Source organism: Synchiropus splendidus, chromosome 9 (assembly GCF_027744825.2).
Source record: "Synchiropus splendidus isolate RoL2022-P1 chromosome 9, RoL_Sspl_1.0, whole genome shotgun sequence".
Classification (NCBI taxonomy): Eukaryota; Metazoa; Chordata; class Actinopteri; order Syngnathiformes; family Callionymidae; genus Synchiropus; species Synchiropus splendidus.
The window spans coordinates 19,949,214-19,958,611 of record NC_071342.1 but is presented as its reverse complement, the minus strand read 5'-3'; the positions used below and the strand labels follow the sequence as shown (position 1 = coordinate 19,958,611).

At 40.3% G+C, this 9,398-nt stretch overlaps 1 protein-coding gene across 1 annotated transcript; it reads right to left on the bottom strand.

Moving 5' to 3' along the window:
* Positions 1–196: 196 nt before the first annotated feature.
* Positions 197–8,872, bottom strand: tial1 (TIA1 cytotoxic granule-associated RNA binding protein-like 1). Its single transcript, XM_053875017.1, has 12 exons — positions 8,674–8,872; positions 8,207–8,303; positions 7,715–7,813; positions 7,586–7,640; positions 7,421–7,508; positions 4,961–5,036; positions 4,375–4,483; positions 4,046–4,141; positions 3,317–3,401; positions 3,104–3,227; positions 2,858–3,033; positions 197–1,959 (listed from the first exon to the last, which is right to left on the bottom strand). Exons 1-12 carry the CDS (start codon positions 8,700–8,702, stop codon positions 1,836–1,838), a joined length of 1,158 nt encoding a protein of 385 aa, XP_053730992.1. The 5' UTR covers positions 8,703–8,872; the 3' UTR covers positions 197–1,835.
* Positions 8,873–9,398: the final 526 nt, after the last annotated feature.

Below are 9,398 nucleotides of genomic sequence, written 5' to 3'. Positions count from 1 at the left end.
CAGAACTACTTATGGATATGAATATTGAAGTTTTCAGATGAACTATAGCATCCATGCAGCCTCAGTGTAGTGTTTGTCGAGCTCCCCAATGGTTCAGACGAAGCCCTTAACCATGTATTCCTTGTATGTGTCTGTGCGTTAGCTAGCGACACCACTAGTTAGATATCGGTGCACAATAAACACAACCAAACAGGTTCAAATGTCTCTTTATTCGGCTGCCGAACTGAAAAATCCACCGGACATGATCCTAATCCAAAACATCACTTCTGTAGCTCAAATGAGGGATATATCGTCATGAAAAGCAAATTGCAGTTACATTCAATATTTTAAGCAACAAATATATTACATGTCTTAAGCGTGCAGTTCAAGCCCAAACATTACTGCGGTCTGCTAAAATGGCGTAATGTACAGATGAATTTTAAAAACGGAGCTTTTGTATTTTATACAAAATTGAAATTTACTGACACATCAATTAAGGCTTGTTCATAAATTATATTGCTGAGATTTACTGATGGCATCTTTATAACACCCTACCTACAGTATGTACAGTTGACTTGCATGACTGAGGTTTCTATTCATATTCAGCCGACAGGACCCTGTGTGGAAACCCCCCGCGCCCTTGCGGCTGTAAACAAACCAATAATTACATTAAAATCAACGCGCTTGTTGGCGAGGACGAAGAGAAAGAGGGGAATTTACAAGGAGTGTAAGATATTGTACAAAATGGCACATGTGTAAACCAAATCCAAATGGCAGGAGGTTGTTAGCATTACCTGCTGTGTGTAGAATTACTTCTGTAAATACTGAAAGTATTCTGAGAGCCCTGGGAGAGAAAGCAGTGCCTGCTGCCCTGATGAAGCGACCAGATCAAGGGAAGAAATATCCACACCTGAAGCCTCACTGTCAGAAAAAGAACAGCCTACAGACATTTATAAATTCGGCTGGTTGGAAGCTGAATTAAGTGGGATCATGTACAAGACATGAGCAAAACCAAGATTAATGAAAAGTTGGAAGGAAATATTCCGGTTTTAATATTCCTCTAGGAGACCAGCCCAGAAACACACACACACACACATACGTTTACAATGTATTGTCTTTGTCGTTTTACATTTCTTGTAGTCAGCATTCGTGATTCAGATTCACGTCAGGCCAATTACATGGTTACAAACACTGATGCAAACTCAAAGTCAAACCCATCCAAAACGTTGGATATCACTCATCAGCTCGAAGCAGCGCTGAGTCGACCCCTGTTCTAGCGTCAGTTCTGTGAAAGCCTCACAACAAAAGTTGAAAGAAAATCTAACTTTTGAACACAAACAGATTTTCATTCAAAATTCAAAATTATAAAAGCAGTTCTGGCAAGCGTCAAGGAAAGTAGCCAACTGGGGTGTTGGAGTGACTCACTTACTGAGCAACTTTCCTCCAACTGTGTACACTGAATAATAGCCTCTTGTACAAAATGTGTTTTTAAATGGGATAGTGATATATTGTATGACTATGTTACAATTCCATTTAGTGACGTGAAAACCGTAGTTGTCCACGTTAACCGCATATCAAATACAAATCTGTTTTTTGAAGCTGGGTAGTATGTTATCCCTCAAACTGATGGTTGGAAAAGTTTAAAGACAATAGAAAATCTCACCTAAAAACAAAGTCTTAGATTTTCTTCGAAGCACAAGGATTCTCTTAATTTTTTTAAAGGTTCTGGAAGATGTCAATTAATTTTGGGGCCACAGATGGCTCTTCTGGCTTTGTGAAAATCAGCCCCAACCTGCCACACTTGTGGTGTAACACGACTCACAAAGTCCTCATGGTGTTGTGCTTGCAGTCACCGCTCACTGTGTCTGGTATCCAGCCATGCTGTAGTTGGCCAGGTTAGACATGACGGAACCGGCTGGGGGCGCAGCTTGGGCTGACTGGGAGCCAAAACCCCCGACCCAAGCAGGGGACTGGGTCTGCCTGTGGAAAGGGAACAGAGGAAACACTTAAACATGCTGATTATAACCTCAGTTTTCTGTAATACAAGTTATATCTGACTGATTTAGCAATGACTAGGGATGGGCATCGACAACTGCTTCTGATTCACCAGAATCAAATCAGAAATATTCATTCAGGTTCCTCTAATCAGTTCCTGACTATGAAGTTCGACATTAACATTCGACACTCGCTGTAGTCGCCACACGTTCTTGACGCCGCATCACTGCCTGTGCCTGCAGCTGATCACTGTCACGAAGGAGCTCAAGCAGCGATGGACCCTGGAGCTAACAGCTAGCTTGTCGGTTAGCACTACGCCTGATTGTTGAGGTAAGAGATTAGTTTTTACCAATGTCACGTGTTATTTTGTCTCTTAAATGAGATACATACATTGATGTTTTTAAATTGTTCTCAAAGACCTCTGTGATAAAGGACTGGAGCTCGGTGTCAACAGGATTCACAGGGTTAATACATGATGTGGAGTCCTGATTTCTGATGCATGCTCATGAGCTATGCACGATTTTTTGAATCGTAAATGGCCGTTTTCCTTGAAATAGGAGCAACGCAGTAAACTGTTCAAGAAGATTAATATACAACCTGGCATGACTCTTTAAAAAACAGTATCGATAGTGAATGAACCATGTATTCACACGAGTCACAGGCAGTGGAATCCTTTTCGTCACTCAAAGTGAGGGTTACCAAAAAATGTTATGGGTCGGGTCGATTTTTTTCCCCGACCCCTTTCGGCGTGGAAGCACTGAAAATGGGGGCCACTTGCTGGACAAAGATCCTGCGCATTTTTAACCTCAGCCAACAATGAAATAGCCAACAATGAAATTAAAAGAAGCGCTATACAAAAACAACTTGACAATAATCAACTCACTCGACGCCAAATCCCTGTTGGTTCCATGTCTGGCCGTACATATTGTAGGAGGGAACTTGCCACCCGTTAGTCAGATACTGCTGTCCAAACTGCTGCTGTTGCTGCTGCTGCTGGGGTTGCTGTTGTTGAGGACTTCCATACACCTGATTCCAATGACCCCACTGACAGTAATCAACCTGTTTCACAAAAAAAGAAACACATAAATTGTAATTGTGAGACGGCACTCTGATGGTGCTCTCTTATTACCTGCTGAGAGCTTTTGGCCACGTCCGGAGATTCTTTGCCCCAGTAGCACTTGACAACATGTCCCTCGATGACGGTGCCATTTACAGACACGATGGCGTGAGCGGCACTGTCATGAGAGGAAAACCTGGAAAGGAAGTCGGGCGATGGAATGAGAAAAGATTCATTTATGTGACTTGGGGGACATCTAGTGGATAAAACGTGTAACTTTTGTACCTGATGAAAGAATAGCCCTTCTCCGGGAAGACTCTCACCTCCATGATTTGACCGAAGACTGAAAAGGTTTGTCGCATCAAATGTTCTGTTGGCATTAAAGAAAACCATAAAACCAGTTACTAGTGTATGGGCAGCTTGTCTAAATCTAAGCTTGTGGACTTCCTTTGTTTGTATTTGTAGATCAATACACAACTAGTACACCAAGTGTCTTTCTCATCAAATCACTTCTGTCCCAGGTTTCAGAGGCGCTTTCTAGTAGATCAACACAAGCAATTCTATTTAACTGTCTGGCTTCAACCATCACTTACCAGAACAACTGGGGCAAGCACTCATTAAGGATCGACACATAAAAATTATTTAAAGCCTAAAATATTTAAGGAATTGTGACACATCGAAAACAGAGCTCAAAGACCATGACAAGGATAAACACTGTCCTATAATATGTAAACTAATATGTGCTTTGACTGTCCCAATTCTCTGAAACTCCAGCAGGGCATTTGCTGAACCAGTAAACCATTTACCTCTTAGTTGACATATGACAGATCAACTTGTGTGGCCAAAGAACGTCCGAAGTGAACATTGAACCAACAGCCTAAAGTTTAGCAATTAGGTTACAGTGGCTATAATTCTTTAGACTTATGCAAGATGACATGTGTCCCACATCCAATATTAGTGTCTTTAGTAGTAAAAGAAACCATTTCTCAATGTTGACAACAAACAGACACTTGCCAGAAAGTCCTGACTGGATCCCGCCACAGTACACGGTGCAGTTCTGGGGACTGGATTGAGTTATTACGTCGTCAAACTTCAGCTGTTTGGAGCCATCTGAAAAACAGGAGAAACACATATTATATAATATTATCAGCAGGAATGAGACAATTAGCGACGATGTTTCATGTGACTGTCAAAATGCACAGCTAAAAATCAGAAAGAAAAAGACTGCAACTTAATCTGACTTGTAGCGGTGATCAACTCCTAGAGTTTCATTTTAACGCTGGGCTAAATTTTGTATGACATGTGGTTGAGTCTCACGAATAAATCAATGAGAAATAGCTTACTGTCTTGTGTGTTTTTAGGAACGGGTGGTTTCCGTGTGGCCCAGTTGGTTCGGATTTGACGCCCTCCAAGCCACTGGCCTCCCATGTTGTGGATAGCGTTCTCTGCATCCTGAGGGTAAAAAACAAGGTCAACAACCAAGCTAAATTACGTTGTGTGTGCCTCTTGGACCCTATATACTGAGTATTAGGTCATTCAACAACAATGTTTCTATGTTAAGTTGTAGTATAAGGTTACGTTAGTTCGGGAGCATAGAGGGGTCTAGCAAGAAGTCTACTTTGACAAAGCAGGGCATACACAGCACGAATAGAAGTCCAATAAGATTTGACAACTTCTAAAAAAAATATCTAAAAAGTTATCTTATTTTACATTACATTCTTATTTTGTTTGTAAGCATAGCTAAGCATAATTCATATATATTTGGGGAATGTCAGTTCAGCTCATAACATTGCTTGGAGCACACCTGACAGGGAATCGGCTCAACATCGCACAGCGTATGCCCAGCTTCAAAGTAAATGCTTAAATAGTAGAATAGTAAACAGAAAATGGAAATAACCTTCGGTCTGTGTTGCTGCACTGGAGCCTTACCAGTTTGTTGTAGAAGGACACAAATCCATACCCCTTTGATTTGCCCGTCGTCAAGTCCTTCACAACACGAGCGTCGCTGTTGGAAACACAAAAGCAACTTCAACTTGCGCTCCTTTGACAGCTCGTTCAACTATAATAGGAGCCACGCAAAAACAGACTGAACGGTGAATCCGCTACTCTGTCCTACATTAATCCATTTTATTCATCATGACCCTGAACTGAGCACCAATTCATAAAATGTACTTCAAAACAACACTGAACAAAAATATCTACAAATACATGCAGCCTAACTTAATGGTTGTTATGTAACATGAGATGCATAAATGGATCCTCGTCGTTAGAGCACCACTGTCTGTTTATGCCTTCCAAGTGTAAAAACAATGCTTTGCGCTTACATTGACTACCATGCATTCTTACGATGTGATGTAGGTGCTCTAAGTACAGGTAAGTATAAGTAGAAAATAGAGAAAGAAAGAATTAAATGGCATACATAGCCTGTTAACAGATTTCTGTATTTTCCCTGGTCAATTCTTTACCACCAAAATGGAGATTGGAGAGCTGCAAATTTTGAGAGATTGACATTTTCAGATTTTTGGAGAAAATTTTCACTACAAAAACACTATGTGAAGCAAAATTAGACAATTTAAACAAAGATTGAAATATATACATAGATAGAATGTATTCTAATCATGGTAATACAAAGCAACTACAAGAAGACAAATAGAAAGAGTAGAATAAATAGAGAAAAAAACAACTACATATGAGTCTCCAGAGTGCACAGTTCCTTGCTGTTAGCCTCCATGCTCCTGTTCAATCCTATGAGCATTTCTGTAAAATAACCAAAGTGCTATTACTTCACTGCGACTCACATCTAACAGCGGTTCAGATCAAGTCACAAAGTTTACATTTTGAAGGAGATGCTTAAAGAAAAACACTGAGTAATCCACCAGCAAATAAATATTTCTGTCAGTCAAATATGAAATTTTATCAAGCAATGCAAAAAAGTACAAATCAGTGGCAGCTGGTCATAGGGGGTGCTGGGGCGTTGAGTGCTTTTTAAAAATGTTTATTTTCAATAACATTGTATTTACTTTTTTCAATTAAAAACTTTCACCCATTATTTATAGGATGGGAAGTACCCAGTGTCAACCATGACATGAAACCGCTTCCTGTTCAGCACATCCTGCTTGAGGGGAAATGCAAAAAATGCCCCTTCAGCACATCAGCTTGGCAAATCACAGAGAAGAAATGGGCACATGGCACTAGAAATCCATCCAATCAGGCAGCCTGAGGGGGGGGGGATTTCTGTAGCGCCCCCGGGTCCATAACGGAGAGGAAAAGATGGCTCAAACTCCACACAAATTCAGTAATGCCTAAGGGTCCAATAACTGCAAAGAATAAGTATTGAGGCGTGACCACATTCAAGCTAATTATGATGGAAAAATAGTGTTGAAAAAGGAAGTATAGTAATGTGATGGTACCCGATATCCAAGTGGTACAGCATCTGTCTCTGCACACTAATAACCTGGGTTTGAATCCCAAATGAAATCCTTAAAATGTATATGTATATGTACCTACACTGTTATGAAACACATGTATTTCAAATTTAATTGTGCTTGTTTATTTTGACACATTTGGTTGAATAGACAATGTGTCACTAATGTGAACACTGAATGAATTTCCTTCTGTTTCCCCACCTGCCACCACTCGGTGAACGCATCATGTAAACGGGACGCAATTGTCATTGGCTAATGTCTATACAGCACAGAAATTCAAAAGAATCACGGAATTGGCAACAAACAACTTGTGTTGTTTCAGCACTCCACATTGAAAAAGCCTGCTGTTGCCTTAATTGGAGTTTCCGATTGTGGTCCAATAATATATGGGCAAAGATAATAAAGCTACTTCAAGCAAAATGATCACTTCGAGCGTTAGTATACTTATAAGACAAAAGAGATTTTATCAGCTTTCATCCAAAACTAAACCCATAAGATTAATGTTGCATTGTGTTTCAAATATTCCCTCTATTTTTAATAATATATTTTTCTCAAGTCTCTTGCTTGCCATCATTTCCAGTTCACATGCAGGCCAGCCCCTCTCTTTTCTCAGTTTCAGAAACACTGTCATCCAAAACAGCGGGAAAAGAAGTATTCTGCACCACATTTGGTCCCCTGTAAACATGCACACCTCTGGCCAGAATCATTGCAAGCAGTTGTTACACTATACATGTTGTGTACAAAGTTATACTGTAAGCATAGGGCCAACTTATTTATAACTGGATGACTGTGCCTTTTGTAATTCCAACCTTGAACCACCAGCCACTGTGCTTTCCAGTCGTCTTTCACTCCCAAAACCATAGATAGAAGAATTGCAAGAATATGTGATCATACAACACACAAGTAAATAAATACATGTGGTGTTCTGTCAAAAGGCATACAATCATACTGTATTCATACTTACGAAATTTTCCCAAAAGGTCCAAAGGCAGCCTTGATGTCATCTGTGGTAATCTCAGGGCTCAAATCACCCACAAAAACGTGGAAGTGATCTACAGGGAAGTAAAAATATATTAGCACCTTAACAGCTACATTACACTTTGCTGGATGTCAGTTGGTGATAGCTTACTGGTTGTATCTTTCTTCTGGCTGCTGGGAGTAGAAGCCCAATTGACTTTTACCTCCTACAATTAGAAATAGATAGTTTTTTAAGTAAAAATGTGGAACACTACTATGCAAAATGCAATCTTCCCCTTACCTTCCCTAATATCTTCCTTCCATTCATGGCAGCTAGTGCTGCAGCTGCATCTCTGTGTTCAAAAAACTCCACAAAACAATAGGGGTCGTTGCTTGTGTGCTGTAAAACAGCAGGAAGAACAAATACACGGGTGAGTAGAGCAGTACACAAGCATGCGGGAGTGCATAATATCCAAATTTCAATTTAGTGATATGGTGCCAGTAGTGAAGGTTGTAAAGGCCTTATAAAACAGCATTCACATTTTTAAGGGACGAAAACATGGCAGATATATATATAATGCAGTAATACAAACAAGTTAATAATACAAACAAGTTAATATCAACTGAAGCCTTCCAACTAATATTCACCAAAGAGTTGACACGGGTGTACGCATTTTCATTGAGAGCTCTGTGCAAATATCATTTTAAGAGATGCTCAAATCAGTAAATGAGTTGCTCTTCCGACGGTGGTTTAACAGGGTGCGGTTATTGAAGCCATCATAGTCAAAATTACCTCTGTGATCATCTTACAACTTCTACAAGGGCCGATCTGGGTGAACAGCTGTAGGATGAGAATTTCTGTCACCTCCCTTGAGAGGTTTCCCACATACCTGGTTCAAAAAAAAGAAGACAAAAATTCAAGTTAATAAAATAGTGCGTGGTGGGAATATTTTTCGCAAGATTGGTTTGTACTTGGGTAATTCTGAGTAAACAAGCAGCTCCTTTCACGCTAACGAGAGCTATACACACCGAGGCCTACCTTTGCGTGGACAACGTTTGACAAATAGTGTCGTGTTCAAGCGTGAAACGAATGCATTGTATAGTGTCCCTTCTTACATTAAATAATATCATAAAACGCTGACGTGATGAATATTCTAAACCCAATCAGATCTGTGGGTTCTGGAGTGACTTGCTAGCCACCGGTTGTCGACATACGCTAAACTCACGTCACATCGACCGGACCGCTCAAGTGTTACTCACAGTGTTTTGGGGTGAGTTTCGTCGTCCATTTTGGAACTCGGGGGTCACTGGGGAAAGAAGCGTCAGCGTTAACGTCGATCGAATCCAATGAACGATGTTGTCAACAACTAGCTAACTAGCCTGGAAGCTAGCTAACCGGGCGCGAGGGCACACGTCACACCGTGAGAAGTCCACGGAGTCTGCGTACTGTGGAATTCCTGTGACGTCATTTCACGATTTAGTAACATGCATTAACTTTTAATAGCAAAAAAAAATTATTCACTGAATATAAAGGAACCACTTACTAGGCCCTCAACAGCCAAACACTAGATTCACGCCACTGTAAATAGTTTTATATACGTTTATTTTGGAGGAGCAGAATGAGGAGGCGCTTGATTGACTTAACGTTGGACTCTTGACATTTGAGTGTCATGTTGGAGTGTTCTGGAAACAACTGCCGTAGTTACACAATAAACAATGTAGTTGGTCTTTCCCATTGCACCCCATTGTTCCATAATGTAGGATACTGAATAGCTTTAATCGTGATTCATTGAATTTATTACATTAATTACATATTGACAAAAATAAAATAAAAAAGCACTTAGAGAGCGTAAACTTCAGCCAAGCAGCTTCAGCCTTTTTTTTTTGTCCTTGATGTGCCCAGCTTCCTGCATAAAGTTCATACACTAAAAATTATGCCATTTACAGAGCCATTTGTGGCTCAGACACGGGACCATCTCCCACAG